General features: G+C 35.6%; 5 protein-coding genes across 16 annotated transcripts in view; 2 read left to right on the forward strand and 3 right to left on the reverse strand.

Moving 5' to 3' along the window:
* Nucleotides 1–1,068, forward strand: part of LOC105216656 (uncharacterized) — a 115,841-nt gene extending 114,773 nt beyond the window's left edge. For all 8 annotated transcript variants that reach the window (XM_054230338.1, XM_011191260.3, XM_011191285.3 and 5 more), the window contains one exon: nt 11–1,068. In XM_054230338.1, coding sequence (XP_054086313.1) covers nt 11–507 — 497 coding nt within the window. In that variant the 3' untranslated portion in view covers nt 508–1,068. The remainder of the gene's footprint in view (nt 1–10) is intronic.
* Nucleotides 1,069–6,178: 5,110 nt separating this feature from the next.
* Nucleotides 6,179–10,235, reverse strand: LOC105216639 (sphingosine kinase 1). 5 transcript variants are annotated; one of them, XM_054230369.1, is made up of 5 exons: nt 9,791–10,235; nt 9,483–9,584; nt 8,412–9,267; nt 7,236–7,335; nt 6,179–7,173 (listed from the first exon to the last, which is right to left on the reverse strand). In XM_054230369.1, the coding sequence occupies exons 2-5, from the start codon at nt 9,559–9,561 to the stop codon at nt 6,283–6,285; spliced, it is 1,926 nt and encodes a 641-aa protein (XP_054086344.1). In that variant the 5' UTR covers nt 9,562–9,584; nt 9,791–10,235; the 3' UTR covers nt 6,179–6,282. The 5 variants fall into 5 exon arrangements, with proteins under 5 accessions (XP_054086344.1, XP_054086346.1, XP_054086345.1 ...); XM_011191240.3 differs by having other exon boundaries at nt 6,180–7,173; nt 8,412–9,281; nt 9,791–10,233; XM_054230371.1 differs by lacking the exon at nt 9,483–9,584 and having other exon boundaries at nt 8,412–9,281; nt 9,848–10,234.
* Nucleotides 10,236–10,514: 279 nt separating this feature from the next.
* Nucleotides 10,515–12,848, forward strand: LOC105216685 (dnaJ homolog subfamily C member 2). The gene is made up of 3 exons (XM_011191303.3): nt 10,515–10,878; nt 10,950–11,095; nt 11,158–12,848. The coding sequence occupies exons 1-3, from the start codon at nt 10,631–10,633 to the stop codon at nt 12,624–12,626; spliced, it is 1,863 nt and encodes a 620-aa protein (XP_011189605.1). The 5' UTR covers nt 10,515–10,630; the 3' UTR covers nt 12,627–12,848.
* On the reverse strand, nt 12,604–14,907 carry LOC105216695 (islet cell autoantigen 1). The gene is made up of 4 exons (XM_011191315.3): nt 14,244–14,907; nt 13,973–14,158; nt 13,664–13,909; nt 12,604–13,589 (listed from the first exon to the last, which is right to left on the reverse strand). Exons 1-4 carry the CDS (start codon nt 14,625–14,627, stop codon nt 13,146–13,148), a joined length of 1,260 nt encoding a protein of 419 aa, XP_011189617.1. The 5' UTR covers nt 14,628–14,907; the 3' UTR covers nt 12,604–13,145.
* A 2,165-nt stretch (nt 14,908–17,072) lies between these two features.
* On the reverse strand, nt 17,073–21,742 carry LOC105216702 (uncharacterized). The gene is made up of 2 exons (XM_054230368.1): nt 17,282–21,742; nt 17,073–17,199 (listed from the first exon to the last, which is right to left on the reverse strand). Exons 1-2 carry the CDS (start codon nt 21,373–21,375, stop codon nt 17,136–17,138), a joined length of 4,158 nt encoding a protein of 1,385 aa, XP_054086343.1. The 5' UTR covers nt 21,376–21,742; the 3' UTR covers nt 17,073–17,135.
* Nucleotides 21,743–22,315: the final 573 nt, after the last annotated feature.

Genomic DNA, 22,315 nt, shown 5'->3' on the forward strand with positions numbered 1-22,315 from the left:
TCTTCAACAGTTGGCAACGAGAAGCCACAACGGCGCGGCAGCGTCGGTTCTTTGGACAGCGGCATGTCCATCTCCTTTCAATCGACCACCACAAGCAGCGCTTCGCGTGAGAATGCCGCCGTCATTGCAGCAGCCGCAAATGCCGCTGCGGCCAAAATGCGTTTCCAACTACCCGCAGGCGCGGCAGTTGCCATGGGTGGCAATGTAGGCGCTACGGTCGTTTATCCAAATGCAGTTGGCGCTTACGCACATGCGACTGCGGGCTTTGTCAGTCAACCGCATGCTATACTTATGCAACAACAATTGGTGGTGCAACAACAGCAACAACAACAACAACATCTACAACACTTGCAGCAACAGCCACAGCAAGCAGCGCTGCTACAGCAGCAACAACAACAGCAAGCGCATGCCGCTATGCAGGGTTCAATAACGGGACGAGTGCCGGGTAGCGGACGCGAGCGCAAGTTATCGCGCTCCGACGAAAGCGGTCGCTCCACCGAAGTGTGAAGCGTGCAAAACTAAGGACAGGATTAAATAGTTTAGCTGTATGTGCTTTAAGGGTAGGGGGAGAAACAATTTGTAAATTTGTGTGTTAAGTATTATTAAGGTGTGTTTCATTTTTGAGTTAAGCTTATGGCGTACGAAAGTTTATAGCGGTTTGCATTTGGAGAAACGTGTAATCGGTTATGTGTGGCATATGTAGAGAGGTTAAGGCGCAAAAAAGTTTTATTTTTGTTTTTGTAAAATTAAATTTATTTTATGTTAACAAATTGTTTATTGAATTAGAGGTTATGTCCACGTATCAAACCAATTCAGCTTGTTGTTTACTGTAACAATAACAAAAACAATTTATCGCTTGCTTTTGTTGTTGTAACTATTGAAATATGATTATTGAATTAATATTGCTGTTTTTATTACAGCAACAACACTATTTTAAAGTGGTTCAAAACCGATTTTTGTTGTAATCAAAATAATTTTATGCGCTTTAATGATTTTATTTGTAATTTAAAAGAATATACATATTAATGAAAATTCAAATAATTATTAATAAATAATTAATATAAATCATTTCAGCGTGTTTTACAATTTATTAATAATTTTTTTTTTTCAATTTAAAAAAACTTTAATGAAAATTAAAAGTTTTAAATTTCGATTTGATCAAATTTAACGGTATAAAAATTAATGGTTTTAATACTGATATTTTTTTTTTGGTTTCGAAAGTAATTATTTCGAATTATAAGTTGAGTATGAGTTGAGTTATAAAGCTCAGCAGGCAAACAAACAATGGAAATCAATTCATTAAGCTTCTAAAAAATGTATCGAATTGAAATTTAAAACTTATTTTTGAAACTTGAAATTACTTTTTTAAGTAAAATAACCTTATGTTTTATTTTCAAGCCGAGCTATAAAGCTTAGCAGGCATATAAAGGAAATTAATTTATTAAACTTCTATAAAAAATTTATCGAATTGAAATTTAAAACTTATTTGCGAAATTTGAAATTACATTTTTTTTTAAGTAGAAGCCGTTAGAATTTGAAATTGAGAACATACTTGCAAATTTTAAATTGAATAATAATTTGTTGTTGGTTTTCATTATTTCAATTTTTTTTAGTTTTCTATATAGTTAAACATTTTCACGACTCTTAATTGCTTATAAATTCCAGATTTCAATTATTTTTGAAGTTATTGTTATCAAAATATGAATTAAAATTTTGTTTAAATTTTTTAGGTTAATTTCTTTTAAAAACATTGTAAATTAAAAAATGTATTTTGCAGAAACAAAAACATTAAGAACTTGCGCTTCATATAAAATGCCACTATAACCAATTTTTTTTATAAAATACTATTTAATTAAAAATTGTTTAATTCAAAAAAGTTATAATTAAACATTTTGTTATTAAAAAAAAATAAAATTAAAAAATTGTTAATAAAAAAAAATTATAATTAAAAAATTTTAATTAAAATAATTAAAAAATTTTAATTAATTTAATTTATTTTTTAATTAAATTTTTTTAAAACTTTTTTAATTAAATTTTTTTTTAAACTTTTTGAATTTTTTTAAAACTTTTTGAGATTTTTTAAAACCTTTTGAATTTTCAACTTTTTTATTTTTTTTAGTTTTCTTAATTTTTTTTTTGTTAACTACTACTATTAAACACATCACACATTTCTCTCTGTCTCTCTGCACATACAGCGAACATTTTTTTGCTAGTATTCGGTTACTCGCGTAATAATGGCATAGTTTTTGTTATTTTGGTATATTACGGTGGCTGCTGTGCGTCCAAAAAAAGAAAAAAAAATACAATTATTGGCCAAAAACACAAACAAGAAGCAAAATTTTTAGTCATATGTATAACACACCACATAATTTGTATATATCAAACAAAGTAGGCGTGGCACTACTACACTTACTGCATTATGCTGCAATGCTGGCAGCTAATAAAGTTCATTTGTTTTTTTCTGTATGTATATTCTTATGCTCGTTATTTTATTTTATTATATTCTTTTATGCGCTTATGTATATGTTTTAACTTATATTATTGCTATTATTTTCTTTTTTTTTTTAATTATGCAACTTTAATACAAATATGTATTATTTAATTGTAAATTAAAGTTACAAAAATACAACAAAAAATATATAAAGAAGAAATAAGTACAGTTACAAAGTCAAAATTACAAGAAAAAATTATAAATATTATTAATAATAAAAATAAAACAACATTAATTCATACTAGCATTAGTAGCATACAAATCCAAATACATATTACCAACAAATAAAATAAAAATTAAAAATGTGCATAAATTGTTTATTATATTTTCTTTATAATATAGTTCTTTTGTTTTCGTGTGTTGAAAATATTATATTTGTATAAAACGTTGTGTTTTTTTTTTTTGGTCTTAAGCAATAAATAATTTATAAATATAAATTAATTAATGAAACATAGCGTTAAAGTCTTACTGTGCACTAACGACATACATACATACATAAATATATTTATATATAACGTATAAATATTTCTAATAAATATTAACAATTATTACGCGTATAAATATGTATATAAATATAATAATTCTAATAGCGAATAGCGTAAATTGTATGAAAAATTGCAAGAAGAAAGCGCAGACGAAAGCGAAAACAAAAAATAAAATTAATAAAATAAAAAAATAAATAAATTATATTAATATTAACAATAATAAGACGAAGCTAATGATTGCATTTTATTAAGAGACTCGTTCTAACTCTTTAACACACACTCACACACCAACACACGCATACAATTCAACTTCGATTAATGTTCCTTTCTCCAGTATGAATTCATAAACCGTTGAAATATATAAAAACAAATAAAAAATAAACTTAAAAAGCAATAATTAAATAAAAACGCTTTTTCATTATTATTTCTTTTGTACATAGTTATATATAAAAATGCGTACAAACAACAACAAAAGCAAACACACAAACACGTGACTATTGCCTGTGCTTTTCGATTGATTATTTCGATTATATGCAACAAAAACAAATACAAAAACAAATTCGAAAAAGTAATAATAAACTAAAAAAACAAAAACAAACAAATGTTGTTGTTTGTAACTAAACTCTTCATATTGTAACGTACGTATGCTCGCTCTGCTATCTAACTTCACTTATCGCCCGTATTCACCATGTACATATGAACAAATAATTATTTAGTATTATTTGTAAACAAGGAACATGAATGAAAAGTAAACACGCAAGCAAATAAATTCATAAAATTAAAAAAAAAAATATATAAAAAATAAAAATAAAAACCAAAAATTCTAGCATGACTAACAAACAATTTATGGCAAATTTAATGCGTTTATTCGTCAATATCTGAATTATCTGTATGTATGTATATGCTTATGCGACACATATACATATATGTACGTGTATATGTGTATATGTAAGTGATGTGGGTATTCAATTTTTCGAAAATCAATAATATTTAATGTTAATTGCAGCAATCGCCTGCGAACAAATAGATAATAATTTAACAACAACAAAAAGTAATAATAATAACAGTAAACAAAAAACAAAGACTTGGGATTTTAATACTAAATTAATGATCTTAAATAAAATACAATAAAAGTATTAAAAAGCATAATCGAAGACTTTTCATTATTAACTCTATATCCACGTGTCAGGTAAGGTTTAGAGTCCGACGGTTATACGCAACGGTTTTAAAAATTCTTATCAAGAAATGATTACACTGAACAACACGCGGCTGGGTATTGGGTTAAACTATTTTTTTCCGGAAGATTGAATCATAAGTAAACTATATTCTCTGATTTAGATTAGATTAAGAGTTGAGCAACACACTGCGACCTAAGGTCTTTTGTGACTTCTCCTGTTATACCAGAATACCATCCAATCCTGTCGCTTTAAGAAAACTTAATAGCACTACAGGGCTGATGAACGCGATACTTTCAATTTAGGTATAGAGGGCCACCATTGCCTGACTCCGTTTCCTCGCAATCGCCTTTGCTGCTATATCACAGAAACTGCCTGATCCGACGAGCAGATTCCGAGTTTGTATAGATGACACCTTAGTCTACAGTGTCCAGTGCAAAATGCCACTAATTGTCTCATTTTGTTATTTGGAAGCGCAATTATTGGTTTAAATCTATTCTGGTTGTACCCCCCAAGAAACAGTTTTGAGTGGTGAAGTCCCTGCAAGTGCAGCTAGTCGCGATTCCTACTTGCCAAATCATCTTCTAGTAGTCGATTTCTGAGAACATGCCGACCAACAGCAATGAACGGGTCCGCAGCTTGAAAGATACTGGGGAATTGTTCCTTTTGCACAGACAGCTTGAGGCGTGGTCCCGTTAGTCCGGCACCCATTTCATTTGCTGACTTAGACCCTTACGTGTACCATTGCTGTGTACTTCTGCTTCCTTAAGGGAGGAATTCTCTCATTCCCTTTTATTGCTCAGAGCTATTTGGAATCGTCTTTCAAAGTGCACCTTTTAGGTAATATCTTCCCTTTTGGAAGGAGAACCATTGGCAGTTTCTGCCGATGATCCCCAATTGTCGGACGTTTACCATCCTGCTATTTCCTAGTCCTTGTCTAATCAGGGCCAGTAAAGTCCTGTTGTGCGTCGTACCTACCAGCATGTGAAGTGAGGTCAAGTTCAGGATTGCCTCCATTGCTGCGGTCGTACACGTTCGCATAGCAACAGTGATGCATACACGGGTCAAAGGCTGCAATTTTGTTACCTCTTTCTCTACTGTTACCAGGGTCCCAATCCATCGCTCCATAGGAGCTTATGGGCTTAATGATCATGGTGTACATCCAACGCAGTATATACATGTTGCATCCCCAGGTTTTCCCTGCTAGGCGTTTGCACACCAACAGCTGCTTGGTTGCTTTCGAATCCGTGGAATTTAAGCTGGCATCCTAATTTAAAATATTTACCTTCGAAGTTCGAAATAAGTTTTTTTTAATAATTGTTATGAATTACAGTAGACTACATTTTCCTATTATTTGAATGGCTATTAGTATTTTTCTATCAAGCTTATACAACAGATGTTCAAGTTGGATGTTCGAAAAGAATAAAAAATTCATATTTCGAAAAATTTTGGATATTTTTGGAGGCTAAAGTCGAAAAACAGAGTATACACTAGTTTTACTTCTGACTCGAATTTCCCAGAAAATATATGGGCACAAATCAGCGATATGTTGAAGAACCTCGCTTTGATGCGGATTGTGGCTAGTCGTTCATCCACCAGGGTAAATGCCAGGACTACGTTCCTTTAATGGCCGCTGTAGTAGATGTCACAAGGACCCACCTTCTTCTGTCCTTATCCCGTCCATCGCACTTCTTGGTGGCGGTAATTTCAGCCTTTAGTTGTATGAGGACATCAACCAGCTTGGCAGTGGCAGTTTTCCAATTAAGGGTCCGGACATTCCAGGCGCATGCCCTCAGATCGTGATCTTTAAAACGTTTGCAGGAGTCGTCATTAAAAAGGGGGTTTCTCATCCGTAGCTTTCATCGAATTTTCATTGGTCCTTCATTTTTATGTGATGGGTCACAAAGCCTACCCACAACCTCAGAAGCGTTGTTGTAGGAACAGCAAGCATTCTCCATGTACAAATTAACCGTATTATTTAATTTTCAATCATTTATTATGTAATATTATGTAATATAGTACATATATATGTAACAAAATATAAAAAATGTTCAACAATAAAAGCCATCGTAAAGGAATTAAATGGTACACAACACTTTGAATATTCTTTTTCACCACAACTGGGCTAAGCTCACTTTGGTGCCATCACACGCACCATACCCGGCAACATTTCCGCCTGCAATGGACCAAATTCGATGCGTTCGCCATCGACCGTCAGAATACCCTCATTGTCGTATGGTTCGATGCGTAACGCCGTCACCGGTACCATTTTCACAAATTCATTATTGGTGACCGGCACGTGTGTGCCCGAACTCATGCCCATCAAAAAGTTCAACAACTGCGAACGGCTGATGCCGCTACGTATGATCACCACATAAATGATGCCATCGTTGAATTTCGCCTGTGGCACAAAGAAACAATCACTGCCCAAATGTGTTTGATACGCGGCATGCACCATGACGAATTCACCCTCCTCCACCACCCATGACGCCGGTACGGGCTCATCAAGCGTTGGCGCACTGCCCGTTGGACCACATAAATGCACACTCAAATTGCTGTGTTGCAAATGCGACGCAGCGTCGCTATCACCGTCGACACTGTGATAAATACTCTCCGAAACGGAATGATAAGTACTACGGCAGGAAGCGGGCGAGAACCAACTATCGCAACGTGATTGCAGCGATTGATTGATGGAGTTTTGCAGTGAAATTACATCATAGTATTTGCTGGCTTCAATGCAGTCGCTGGATTGAAAACAACCGCTATTCAACTTATCCAAACAGGTATTACAACTGCGACTGTGCCGCAGTGGCAACGGTTCGGCGAGTGACACAGTGTCACTTTCCATGTAAACAGTTTCCTTGGGAAGATATGATACTTTGCCGCGATATGTACGTAAACTGATTAAACGATGCAATGTCCAAATCGTAAACCTTTGATAGCCAAGTGAACGTAGGCGTTCACTTTCGATGTCAATGTCTGAGATGAGACCCCAACCAACCGAGAGGAACGAGTAGAGTATCTATAAAATAAATAAAACCGAAATGAGAAAAATTTCAAGTTTTCGCAAATTTAAGAAATTACCTGATTTTGTTGTTGTATGCGCACGACATCCATGGCCATCGACTTGCCACTTAGCATTGTGAGTGTGGCACCCAAAATTGGCTTTGGTTCATAGGGTTCTCTGGAATACAAAAGATAAAAATGTAATATTAATGAACAAATATTTACTTATGTATATAATAATAATAATTAGAAACGCAAATATACATATGGGTCAAATATTTAGCATAAAGTCCAATAGAATGACGAAAATCATCATATATAACATAGTATAAGAGGGCTGAGGTAATTCCTGAACCACTCATTTTCACCACCAAGGTGAATGCCCTTAGAGGCATAAAGCCCACCGTATTTTTGAAAAATCTATAATTAGGTATATGGGAGCAATGGGAAGTTATGACCCGATTTTAATAATTTTTGATACAGAAACACAATATTAGAAGACAAAGATTCCCTCTGAATTGAATTAAAATATCTATCAGGGACCTTGAAAAATTATAGTACTATATTATCGGATTACGTCCATTTTTCATCCGTGTCACCAGAGTGTTAAGAAAATATTTTATACCGAATTTCATTGAAATCGGTCGAGTAGTTTTTGAGATCTGGTTTTTGAACCAAAAGTGGGCAACGCCACGACCATTTTCCATTTTGTAAAAAAATCTGAGTACAGCTTCCTTCTGCTATTTCTTCTGTAATATTTAGTTTTTTGTTGTTTTCTGTTAATGGAATAACACACTTTTAGTCATTTTCAACATAACCTCTATATGGGAGGTGGGCGTGGTTATTATCCGATTACACCTATTTTCCTTTATTAAGTTTGGTTAACGTAACTTAAGTAGTTTGCAAGATATATACAAAAAAAGATATTTGGGGCCGGGGTCACGCCCACTTTTCCAAAAAAAATTACATCCAAATATGCCCCTGTCTAGTGTTATCCTTTGTACCAAATTTTACTTTGATAATTTTATTTCTGGCTTAGCGATGACACTATATGTTTTCGGTTTTCGCCATTTTGTGGGCGGGGCAGTAGTCCGATTTCGTCAAGATATCTTAATTTTTACTCAAATGATCATTTGCATGTACAGGCGGAGACCATTAATTCCAATGGTTACGTTATGTCGAGCAGTTTACTTCTAAATAACTTCTTAAATAAAATAAGATTAACATAATTGATTTCATATTTCTTTAACTCACCCACACACATGCGCAATGGACCGCGCCAAACCATTTCCAGAACCACATGGCACTATACCCAAAGGTATGTTGCGTGCCTCTAACCAATCGGCACGCATTAGCAAACCGTTTAGTATCTCAAAGAATAGGCCATCACCGCCGACTGCCACAATGCCACTGTAGTTATCTAAAATTTTCACACGCACAAATTCGCGCGCATAATTCGCATGCTTTGTAACATGCAAATCATACGGTTGCTCTGCCTCATTTAAGACTGGCACTACTTGACGATTGAAGATTTCTCTTGCCTTGCCGGAACCCGATTTCGGATTCAACAATACCAAAATGCGACGTTCATGGCTGCCTTCATAGCCCAAACTGCGTCCCTTGAATGCTCGAACCGTGTGGTACCAACGTTCCGCTTCGCGCATATTGTCGCCAAAAGTGTCAAAGGAACGAAAACGCAATTTCAAGACAGTACGTTCACGACGTATTATATTACGTAGCTGCTTCTTATTGAGTATATAGGCGAAAACGTACAGATATGCGCTAGCATCGTTATGCTCATAAGTAACCGCATTGTATTTCTTCTTAGTCTCATCACCGCTATCGCTGCGATTGCCGTCATTTTGTGCGGCGGAGCTGCAGAGCATAGAACAGCCACGACGATCCTTTTTCACGACAATACAACGACTACCAACTATGTCTTTTAATTCGATGAGTTGCTCTCTGGCGCGACCATTACTGTTTTCACGCTGCAAAGTGAAACCCAGTCCATTCAATTTGACGCGGCAAACTTGACCCTTCTTGTCGCTTGTGTAAAATATATCGGTCAACTCCTCGAGGTCCATTTTTGTGTACAATTTTCGCGCAGCAGCTGCAATATAACGCCTGTTGTAGAAATAGTAAGTATATTTAATGCTACAAGCAGATGTAATTATAAAAAATATTTCAGACACGAGTGCATAAATGTTATTGGTTAATGAAAATTAACTGAAAACAACAGTTACCGGAAATAGTTTCAATATAAAATTGTATATGTATGTATTGCAAAATGAATTTGTTTCAAAAATGTTCGAGTTAGTTTCATACCTATTCGCATGCAATTGCAACTCCTCTGGTGAGTCGTAAGCGTATTTCTATGTATGTTAACATTCCATTCATGCAGCATGTCACTTCTATTGCAACGTGTATCTGTGTATACAATTTGTAGTGGTGTTAATTTCGAATAATCGATTCATGCAAATAACAAAATCTAATTAGCATCCAAAATATTATATGGTCAACGCCACAAAATCGATTCAGTGCCTTTTAGTACAACTGAATCAACTTCAATACAAAAATCATTATTAAGTTGTATTTACTAAAAGTGTGTACATATATGTGTTAGCTTTTCTCACCAATAATATAAATTGCTGTATTTTGGAATTTTAACGGTTATGCCTCATTATTGTTACCGTCGTTTTGGGGGGTTTCCAAGAGTTTATAATTTAGCGCAGCAAGTCCACAGCGGAAGTTGCGTTGACAAATCGCAGTACAAAACGGAAATCGTTAAAAATGTTGTATTTGTTGTTTACTTAATACACATTGCCTTCTACAATGCACTCCAACTGATCTTGTACTTAAACTATGTTACAATTAGCATTTTCTATTCGGCAGGTATAATTTCACTTGTTACTAATTTAGAATAGAAACGCAGATGGACCAGTAGAATCAGTTGATATACAATCCGTGTATGTATGTATGAAGGATGCTAATTTTGTATTCGCTTTTCGCCAATAAAAAAAGAAGAGAGAAAAGAAATCTGTCAAGATTACTGCTGCCAAAAGATAAGTTTGCGTTGCCACATGATTTTTATTTATATTTGTTTTTAATTGAAGAATGGAATTGTAATTTTTAATCTAAATTTATTATATTTTAAAGCCTTATTATTTTCTGTTTATATTTTATTAGGATTTTTTCCAAAAGTATATATTTTGATTCATTACTTCTGTTTTCAAAATTTTTAATTAAATTATCTTTTTATTTTTTTAAATGTTGCCAAAGTTGTATTTTCTTTTATCTGTCAACATTTGTTATTTATTGCACACTGGCAACCACCTGCGAAATTCTAGCGATCTGGCAATAGCAATCATCTCGTGGTTGTTCTTTTTGACAATTACGAACCTCCACCAGGCAGCTGTATGCCTTGTCGATTTGCTTATATATTTTTTCAAAATTATTGTTGATCTCGGCGCAAAATGCTGGAATTTGTGGAAATTAATTGCGATTTTGCATTTAGCCATAGGAATGTCGAACGCGTAGGCTTGGCATACCTCAATTCAAATAGATATAATGCCACCACTGAAGAGGCGGAAGAGAGCAACGACGATGCGGTGGATAAGTTACCTGAAGAATTCGCGGTCGATGTGGACTACCTGAAATCACTGGATCCCAAAGAATGGAAAGATCATGATCACTATGCAATACTTGGATTAGGAAAATTAAGGTGAGGAACAAACCTTTACGTTTAATATTTGTATGTGCGAACTAAAAAAATGTGCGCGTAATCGGTTACAGATTTAATGCTACAGATGACGATATACGGCGTGCTTACAGACGTATGGTGCTAATGCATCACCCAGACAAGCGAAAAGCAAAAGGCGAAGAAGTAAACACCGATGATGATTATTTTACATGTATTACGAAAGCTTATGAAATACTTGGTAGGTTTACTAGAAATTTTATCAAACTATATTATACTATAATTATATGCATTCGTAAACAGGCACGCCGAAGACAAGACGCGCTTACGACTCTGTTGATCCCGAATTCGATGACTCATTTCCTACTCAAACAGAGATTGATAAAAATATTTACGAATGTTTTAATAAATGTTTTGACTTAAATGCGCGCTGGAGTGAAAAGAAAAATGTGCCAAAATTCGGTGATGAAAATTCGAAACGTGAACACGTGGAAGAGTTCTATAGTTTTTGGTATGACTTTAAATCATGGCGTGAGTTCAGTTATCTGGATGAGGAAGACAAAGAAAAGGGACAGGATCGTGATGAAAGACGTTGGATTGAAAAGGAGAATAAAGCGCTACGTATTAAAAGAAAAAAAGAAGAAATGATGCGTATACGTGCATTAGTTGATTTAGCTTACAATAATGATAAACGCATACAAAAGTTTAAAAACGAGGAGAAAGAAAGAAAACTTGCCGCCAAACGCGCCAAGATGGACGCTGCGCAGGCACAAAAGGCCGAACAAGAGCGTGCGGTGCGTGAGGCACAATTGGCAAAGGAGCGTGCAGAGAAAGCTGAACAAAAACGCATTGAGCAAATACGCATCGAGAAGGAACAAATGAAGAAGGTGTTGAAAAAGGAACGCAAAACATTGCGCGATAAGTTAAAAGAAGCCAAATACTATGGAAACAATGATAAAGAGACACTTAAGAATATGGAAGGTGTGGAAAAGATTTGTGAGATGTACAATTTAACTGAATTGCAAGAGCTTAACAAAGACATTGAAAAGAAGGGCCAGAATGCTTTCTTTGTGGCATTAAAAACGGTTGAAAAGAAAATTGCCGCCGAACTGGAGGAGATCAATCAAACACAACAAAAGAAAGTGTCCAAGAATGATAAAGATGTGAAGAAGAGTGATGTTTGGAACAATGAAAATATGCAATTGCTCATTAAATCAGTCAATTTGTTTCCAGCTGGCACGTCACAGCGTTGGGACGTGATCGCTGCGTTTATAAATCAACACTCCACCGCCGGTGTGACAGTAACGGCGCGCGATGTGCTCAATAAAGCCAAGGCTATGCAAAATAGTGACTTCTCAAAAAGTTCACTCAAAGCACAAGCTAATGATACTGCTTTTGAAAATTTCAATAAATCCAAAAAGGATGTACAAACCTGTAATGATATCACAGTCAATCAGCCAATTGTTAATAATGTAAGCGCGAACAATGTTGATGCCAATGCAAGTACAAATGGTAACAAAGAGCAGAGTGATAATGATAAAACTGCTAACAAGGTACCAAACAAGTCAACAGCCGCACCAAAAACATGGACAAAGGAGGAACAAGCGCTGCTGGAACAAGCCATCAAAACGTATCCAATCTCAACACCTGATCGCTGGGATAGAATAGCGGAATGCATACCGAATAGAACCAAGAAAGATTGCTTACGACGTGTTAAAGAACTTGTCGAGCTGGTGAATTCGAAGAAAGAGGCACAGCAATCGGTCAAATGATTAAATCATCATATACACAATAATGATTATTTATTTGTCCCTTTAAATGGATTTTATGTAATATAATTCAAATAAACACGTTAAATCATATAGAGAGTAATAGTAATATGATTAATGGCGCATTATACTTGTACTTTGAATGGCGACAATACAGCACTAGTTAATTGTGAAGTGTCAATGTCGCTTACAATAAATATAACTGCTTACTGACAGCCAATACAATTTGTAATTTACTTAATTTGCATTAACTGGAATGATCGAGTTTAAAAGTTGATAAAAGTTTGATATACTAAACATACAACTGAACATACACTTTCCGGTGATTGGTAAGGCATACAACAAAAAAAGGCATTTGAAATTAATAAGAAATCTTATACATAGCCTAGACATTTTTCATCTGCTTTAAAAAGTAAAGTAGCCTAAAAATCTTTGTAGTCATTACGTACGTGGGACAATATACAAAAATACTTTTGTATTTGCATTTGCATGCGCCATATTAAATGTACTATCTAAATGAACTTAAATCTGTTGCGCATTCAAACGTCCACCACTCAACTTCAAATCAAATGCCTCTGGATTCGCTAAAGGATCTAATTCTGCGAACAGATCCATCCAATTAGTCGACTTCGTTGTTTTGGAATGAGACTCGGCGTTTGTATTTTCATTTGTGTTCACATTTTGTGGCATTAAATCCTTAATAGTTTTCTCGTTCGTCTTTGTTTTGGCATTATTGTTGCCATTACCTATAGCTTGACCAAGTGGCCAGAGGCCAGACCAAATGCTTTGTTGCGTAAACGCGTTGCTTTGTTCAGTTTCAGGTTCGGTTGGTATTAAAAGCTCGTCATCTACAGCATTTGCTGTAAGCTCAATGAGGGTATTATCGTGCGCCGCAACCGTATCCAATATATCAGTTTTAGTTGCTTGGACTTGACTTTTACTATCCTGCTCATCGCTATATTCGCTCTGCAAAAAGAATTTGAGAAATAGTTTGATTGTGCTAGTTTCTTAAATATGTGCATTTAAGCAGCTATTTGTACCTCAAAAAATAAAGATTGATCCTTATCCAATGCCACGATGTCATTTATCTTCTCATCATCGACACTGCCTTCATTCTGCGTCAACTCCTTGAGCACACAAAAATCATATTTGGGTTTCTGCAGCAAGGACTTTGATATGGTTTCAAATGTGCTGGACGTTTTTTGTGCAAATTCTTTCAATTCACTCATATATGAAACCAATGCATGTGAATACATATTGCATCTAGCCGCTGCCAGCAAATCAATCTAGCAAAAGAGTTGTTAATAATAAAACATGTTTAGTAGTATACATATATATTTTATACGCACTTTTTGTATGGAATCCATGGAGAGACTATCGAAATTACGCTTGGCCGTGCGTACATGCGTCTGTGCTGTGCGAAACTTATCCAAACCTTTACCCGTGTCCGGATCCAATTCCGTGCTGGCTGACTTCATCCACGAAAGCGCTGCACGATATTCAGTGCGCTCTTTTTCCATAATTTGCAATGTGGCCTGTAGTGTATTTGCAAATAAAAATAAATTAACATGTTTACACAAATAATTGAAATTTTAAACACTAATTGAAACACTATGCCACCTGTGTATCACAAACGGCGCGACTGCGAAATACTTCGACCTCATGATGTAGCCGTAGCAATGGCACACGCACACACATACGTTGTTGCCCACTGTATGACACTGCTTTGCCCGTATTTGTTATGCTTTGACCCGTAGTTTTGCTACGTTTACCAGCTTCTTTGAGGAACCGCCCGAAAACACATTCCTCCTGTGACAGTATGCACAATCGCTCTTGCAGCTGGTCAATGATTTTTCCCAGTTCAAAGCTGGTGCTTGCTATCGACTTGTACACCTCAATCTTGGCATCGAGATCGGCATCCGATGAGATGATGTGTGCATCTTCTTTGGTGCCCAGTTTACGCTGCACCGTTTTTTTCGTTATCCAAAATTGATGATGCAGCATAGCGTTTGGTTTTTAGCAAAAAAATATACTTTCTTCGTAGAAGTGCAATTTCGCTGATTGGCTGTCATTGAATGAAACTATTACAACGGCGCCTGCGTGTTAAACAATTATCAACAAAATCACAAGTGATACCATATTTGGGCAATATTGTTGTGTATATTTCGAATTCTTTCAAATATTTTTCTTTATTTTTTTGCTTAATAATTTTGAACGTATGTTTAAAAATATATAATTTGATTTTTTGACGGAAATGAACTTACGAAACAGTTGAAAGTGCTCTAAATGATGTTGCCCGTAAAAGTATGCAACGAATATCAATATCAGAGCTAAAAATACACGTAGCCTTGCCGTATCGCACGGAAATACGTAAGATAAATTGAATTTTATTTGAAATTTCAATACTAATTTCAATTTATTTCAAATAATTATAGCAAATCAGCTAGTAGCTAGAAATTTAAATGAAAAACAAAACAAAAATATTATATCAGTTTGCAAATGACTGAAATCTGCATAATTTACTTAAAGATACTATTCAATGCTCAGCAATTTGAACTCAACGTCATTATTAGATGTTAACTTTGGTGATATTATTTTATTGTTGGGACTTTTACTACAACAGGTTACCCAAACGAAAATTTATACAAAAATAAATTATGGAAATTTGATAAAAAAAATCCGGTTGTTTTTGTTGTTATGGCGGCATAGATCATTCCCAAAATAATTTTAAGGAATGCTGCCGCTTTACCATTCCTTGGCCGGGTAAATCCGGGTTCGATCCGCTTACGTAGAACCGACTGTGTTGGGAACGAACAAAACTCCTGTGCTGCAAGGCGCTTAAAAAATGGGGAAACAAATAATGTTGGTTTTAAATGATGCAAGTAGCTTCAGAAATGTTTGTATCTAACTATTGTACCAAATTGAATGGAAATTTATCATTTTGTTTTTGTATTTTTGTTATTTAATTTAATAATATTTTTATTTGATTTTTCACTTATTTTTGCCTGTCCCTATTGGCTATATAAATTTTAACAGACCACATAAGCTTTATATAAGTATATAGAATATCAATAAATCATCAGAGAAGTACTCATACAATAATTTACATAGTCACCATAGTCATTTGTTGCTTTTTATTAAAAAAGGATAATACATCTAGATAAAAAAAAACTCTATATACAATTACATATTAACGCATCATGATAGATTTCGATTAACAATATGGTGTAACAAACTACTGATAACAAATTCACTAATCAAGTTTACATAAATATGTTTTGTTTACTTTTTAAGAACATTAATAGGCCTAACAAAATATTCTAGTATATTGTGTTGTGCCAGTACTCATCTCGGTTTTTGGTCATAATGATGTGCTGGCAGACATTTCGATATTTTTACGCTCAACTTAATTGCCACATATTATACTTGTATCTAATGGGTATGCAATTATTTATATTATGTTAAGTGTATGTATGGTTGTATGTTTGAATGCTCTTTATATTGGGGCCATATCCAACATGTACATTGCGCAACAGTTTAATGAGATATTTATTATTTATGTGTGTGTGTGTGTTTGCTTATACCTCCTAATTTAATTGTTATGAGATGTTCGCTTTGTTTCATTTCTTTTAGTATATATGTGAATATATATATATATTTATGTATTATTTAGCGCAATGTACAGTCGTAATCCCCAAAGCGCATATTATGCTTATCGAAATGATTTAAATGCATTGCATTTTTATCCGTTGCTTGCGCGGCGTTATTTAAAAATGAACGCTGATTCATGTTCATATTTAAATTCATGTTCATGTTCATATTCATGTTCATGTAAGGATTGAATTGCACATACGGCGATGAACTTTGGTTCGGTTGACTGTTATTCGAATATGAGATTTGCGAAAGGTTACTCATATAATTGCGATTATTGTTGAGTGACCATTGATTTGTCGCATGCGTAGCAGCGACGGCTGCCGCAGCAGCAGCATTCTTTTGTGTTTGCCAAAAATTGTGCTCCATAAAGCGTTCAGGCTCCTTAAAACTCGCATAACCGTTGCTCAGGTTGTCACGCGCACTTGCCACCGCAGCTGCTGCCGCTGCGGCTGCTGTTGTCTGTTGTTGCAGCGTGTGTTGATAATTGTTACTGCCAACGGTATTACAACTACCACTGCTACTGCTACTGCTGTTGCTGCCGATACCAATACCGCCGCCGCTGCTGCTGCTAGCGTCTATAGGGTTATGTGTTGTGTTGGTGGTCATGCATGTTCTAACATTATTCCTGATGTGATTGTTATTGTTGTTGCTGCCACCGTTCGATTTCGCATTGCAACTGCTGCTGCTGCTAGTGGTGCTGTTGTTGGTATTGTGGCTGCTGCTGCTGCTGTTGTTGTGAATATGATTGGTATGCGCGCTTTGTGCTTTGGCGGCAGCATAATGCACATTATTAGAGGTATTAAAGAACTCATTCAGTTCACTTTCATAGTTGTTGGGTCCCTTGAGACCCCTTGAATGTCATTCACCCGTTGCCGTCACAGTGGTCCATTGCCAGGGACTGCTGTAGCCGGTTTTCGCATTGCTGAAATATTTAAAACAATTTGTTAAACATTTAAAAACCGCTATATAGACTATAGACTATAAAATTGACGTTTGTTACTTACCTTCCAAACAGTGGATGCCACAATGCCTGATTGGTCTCCACATTGATGTTGTCAGCAACGACGTTTCTACTCGGCGTTTGTGCCTCTAAAGCTGCCGTTGTTGCGGCTGCAGCTGCCGCAGGCGTTGCAACCACTGGCGCATCTGTATAGTTCATAACGCGTTTTCTCTGTTTGGCTAGCTCATGCGTGGCATTGTAGCTTGCATTCGCAACTTTATTTAGCTTCGCACTTTTGAAAGGCATTACTTCCACCGGCGCTGGTGCAACGGTTACCGTTGTATCTTTATTGTTGATTGTGTTAATTTGGCTATTGTTATTGGCAAGTTCATGTGCCGTATTGCGTATGTGATCTGTGGTCAGATTGACCACAGGAACTGCCGGCGATGACGGCACACTTTCTGGCTCTAATAGATTTGAAAGCGATTTGCACGTTAAACGTGGCTTATTATCAATTTCCTGTTTTTGCATGTAAGCGTATTTATTATAGTTCACACTTTCAGTCATCGCGTTATCACAACTTAATGTCGCATTGTTGTTATTGTGCCTAAGCGACTTCTCGGTAACAGCAGCGACTAAACCGCTAATGTCAGGAGTTGTATTTGTCGTCGTCGTTGTAGTTGTGTTGTTTTTGGTTTTCTTATCTTCAACACCAAGCATGTGCTCAATATTGGCATTTACTTCATGTGGTGGACTTTTGCCAACCATGCCTCTTTGAATTGGCGTTTGCATTGCATTGGCATCAGCAGCTTGGGCCATAGGATTGATATTTAAAAAGTTTGCCATTTGATGTTGCAGCATTTTCTGAAAGACCGCTGTCTCCATAGTGGGCTGGAATGCGCCGAGTGGCAGTGGAAAATTTGACATCGCATTGTTGACAGGTGTCTCTGCGGCACTTATGTGCTTTAAGGCCGTCATTTGCTTCAGGTAATTCTTGTACATTTCATCCAAATGTTGCAGACCAAGATGGTGATTGTATAGCGGTGGCAGTATGCTCGCGTATTTGTTTTGCACGCCTAGTGGGTTCTTTAATGTTTTTAGAAACTCCTGCGATAATTGCCCAAAATATGGCAACCATAACATTTGATTTAATACGGCCAGCGTTGCAGCATTTATATCGGAAGCCAAATTTGTTTCGACATGTGAACACTTGGCAGGCGGCGCTGGTGGATTCAATGGCGCTTCTTTAACTTTCACACTTTTCGGCTCGATAAGTGGCTTGTTTGTATTTGTACAGGGCATGGTATTTAATTTCTTTGTATTTTCAGGCGGCAACTCATGAACTGGTTCTGGCACAGCACATTGTTCTTTGTTTTTTTCCATTTCCATTTCGTTTTTCAATATAGCTTCTAATTGCGCCATCGAAATTACCAATATGTTGGGATTTTGTATAATCTCGGGGTAAGCAAATGCCTCTGGTAGTCTTAATTCTGGTCTGGTGGTAATTAAAAGTGGTATTTCACGTGCTGGTGATGCTAATACTGCCCGTAACCTATCCTTTGGCACAAGTATTGGATCCGGTACTTTCCATTGTGTATTTCTAATAAGTAGCTGTAACTGTGTAAGTGGATCTGGATCCTTGTCGATCAATGTTGGCGTCGGTGCGACCGTTTGAACCGCTTGAACCGTTTCTTCAATAACATTCGTTTTATTCAGTTTTGCAGTATTACGGACACGTTTCTTCATTGGCTCCTCATCACTATTATCATCAATAACAACAGTTTCAATATAATTCGTAGATGTAGCATAATCGTTGCAATCATTTCTTATATTTATATCACTATGTGGCTTGCCAAGATTCATAGGCTCTGACTGTTGTTTTGTTACTGGAGTCGGTATTGCATTAAATGCATTTAATTTAATAAATTGCTCCAATATTAGATTCTTGATTGCTTCTGATGTTGTTTCTATAGCGGGTAGTTCACCTTGTTGTGGTGATTTCACGACATCTGAACTGGACGTTACAGCACATTGACTACGAGATTCTGATGGTGGACAAACCTCTTCTCGTTTTTTATAACTTAAATCTTTTGGTGCCTCATCAAGTATCATATCGTCGCACAATTTGTCTTTCAGCCCGATTGGCGATGATAGCGCCATTACTTCCGTACTTTCAGTTTTTTTACCATCATCACTCAAACTTACCTCTTCAACGCTAGAGTCTTTTTCATAAGTATCCATAAAATTATTTGATTGAAATAATTCACCGTTCAGTCCTTCAATTTCACCAGCTTCATTGAAAGACAAACATTTTGGCGAATCACGCACCGACTCATCAATTATATGTAATGGTATTGCGTCGGTTAATAAATCCTTTTGTGGCATATCTTCACATTGAGTAGTGTTATATGTTGTCGCTACATCAGGCTGCTTAAGTGTTTCAGTCTCCTGGATTAAATTGTTTTCACAGCTTCGTTTAACTATGGAATCAATAATATCAGCATCACTGTTGGCATTATCGCTGCAATGCTGCATTAAGTCAGCATCATCCAGTAGATCTTTAAGGTTTTTGGTGTCAGCATCTAAATGTATAGCATAATGTGAATTCAACGCTTGTAACTTTTCGCCAGTTTCAACATTATTATCGTCTTCATCACAATCGGCCAAATCCACTAATATATCTTTGGGCAAAAAATTCGTATTAAAAGCATTCACATCGCAGCCTTTGGTCGCGACGTCTGTGGTTTCTCCCTCATTGTCACTTTCGCAAATTATTGTGGGCAGGAAGAGACCTGTTATCGGACACAGCTGCAAATGCGTGGTATGATGTTGATATGTTTCTGTTTCAGTTACAGTTTCTATAACTTTTTCATTTAAATCAGCCTGCACTTGTACATCTGATAAAGACTCTTTATCATTTTCAGCTGCAACTGGTGGTTCTTTTAAGTCAACATGAGAAGCTGGTAGTTCATCCAACTTGTTGACAACACTATTATTCTCTATTATACTATTATGGTTATTGACACACACTTCATTGAAGTTGGGTATTGTCTCCGTGTTTGATTGTATCATTTGCTCAATTTGCGCTGCACATTCTTCATTTTGACTAACCAAATGGTTGTCAAAATTATTAACGTTAATAATTTCTGGAATATCATCTTGATGTACTTCGGTTTTTGGAATATTTAATTTAGCTGATTTTTTTCCTCGTTTGCCATTCTTCTTACTTTTCACTTTTTTATTCTTATGTCTCACCTTTGCACTATTTCCAACTTGCACCTCTTCTTTACTAATCACTGTTTCAGAAATCGCATTTTTTATACAAGCCGGCACATTATCTTCAATATTATCCGATATAAAGCTTTGCTTTTCACTGACATCTGTTGTATTTTGCCTACTTATATTTGCGCAAATATTTTCATTACATTTCTGGAATAAATTATTTTCATATAATTCACGTTTGACTTTTAACAGTGGTGTTTGCAAGATTTTAACAATCTTTGATGTAGTTGGGTCAGTACGCGGTATTGAACGCCAACCATTTGAAGTCTTTTTTATACGTATACGGTTTCTTTTATCATAATCCTCACAGCGCACTTCCACAATACGTGTGTCATCTTGTTTAACCCATAAAAATATTGGATTGACACGCGCTACAGGATCATCATTTTTGATTTCGTTAGTAGGTTCTGGTACTTTTGGTACATTTTCTGTTACTACTATTGGTTTACTTTCTATTCGGCTATTCACCTTTGGTGTATTCTTTTTTTCTTTTGTTGCTACTTTTTTTGCAGTTGCAGTTGTTGGCGCAGTGATGGTTGTACATTCATCGCTAAGATAACATTTTGGTTCATTCTTAATGTCACGTAAGAGTCCTTTAGCTGGACGACTTGGATCCTCAACCATCAAATGCCCAAATTTTGGTTTTTGCGCTGTTTTCTTTTTGTTAGCACCTCCACGTACCCGCCGGCAAGGTTGCTCTTCGAAAACCAAAAATATATCTCGTGCCACTCTTCTCCTTTCCGATTTTCTGTGGAAAACATGTTGTTCACCTGGACTCTCCACCTCTGTCTTGATGGCATTCTTTCGTACTTTCGTTGCTACATTGATATTGGAACCATTGGTGTCCTTTGCGTGTGCGTTGTTTACCCTCGGCATTTTTTAGGGCACCAGCTAATTCGCTAACACCAACTAAAGGCGATTTTCATCTTTCGTTTAACAACAAGAGTGCCCATAAATTCCAATAGTAGATGATGTGTACCAAATCTAATTGCTGTATTCGTATTGCCTTTATCGGTATTCCACTGTTTCCACCACTTTCAACTTCTGCAATATGGATTTTCATTTGTTCTCCTAATTTGTTTCGTACGCAATTATCATACCGTATGAATGCATTGCTCATTAAATTATAACCAGTTAATTTAATTACATTTGCAAATTATCAAATTTTTACATTTTCGCTTGTTTTTACACTTTCGTTTTAAAATCGATGGAAAATTTTGTATATATCATAGTCACACCTGCAGGGTTAACATTTTGTGGCAATATTAGTGAAAAACGTAGTAGAAAACTACTTTTATTTTTCAATGTTGTCAGGTTCTAGCACTTTCCCATTGGGCAAAAGTAAAAAAAATGGATTCCAATTAGAATAAAATACACAAACAGTATTCTCAGCCTAAAGAAATTGTGATTTCCAAACAGAATTGCGCAGAAATAATATCCGTTCGAATTTTGAAATATTAATACACTTTTTTCAAATTCTAAATATGTCTAAATGTCAGTTTATACTTGACACAGAGTAACTCAAAATTTACTGCTTGAAATTCTATGTTAAAAAAATCAAAAGAAACGTAGCACTTGAATAAGCTAATATATATATATGTTCATATGTACATATGTGTGCCTAATACTAAACTTTTTGAACAAATCCGGTTTATACAACCGGATCCAGCTGAATTTTAAAACTTCTAACGAATGCCACAGCACTTCCTCTATTTTATTGAATATGTTTGCTTTAAAAAGAGAACTATGAAATGCAAAACATAATTCAAAAATCAAATATTTGTTATCAAATGATGTTTATTTAAAATGAGCAAAT

This window comes from Zeugodacus cucurbitae, chromosome 4 (assembly GCF_028554725.1).
Source record: "Zeugodacus cucurbitae isolate PBARC_wt_2022May chromosome 4, idZeuCucr1.2, whole genome shotgun sequence".
Taxonomy (NCBI): Eukaryota; Metazoa; Arthropoda; class Insecta; order Diptera; family Tephritidae; genus Zeugodacus; species Zeugodacus cucurbitae.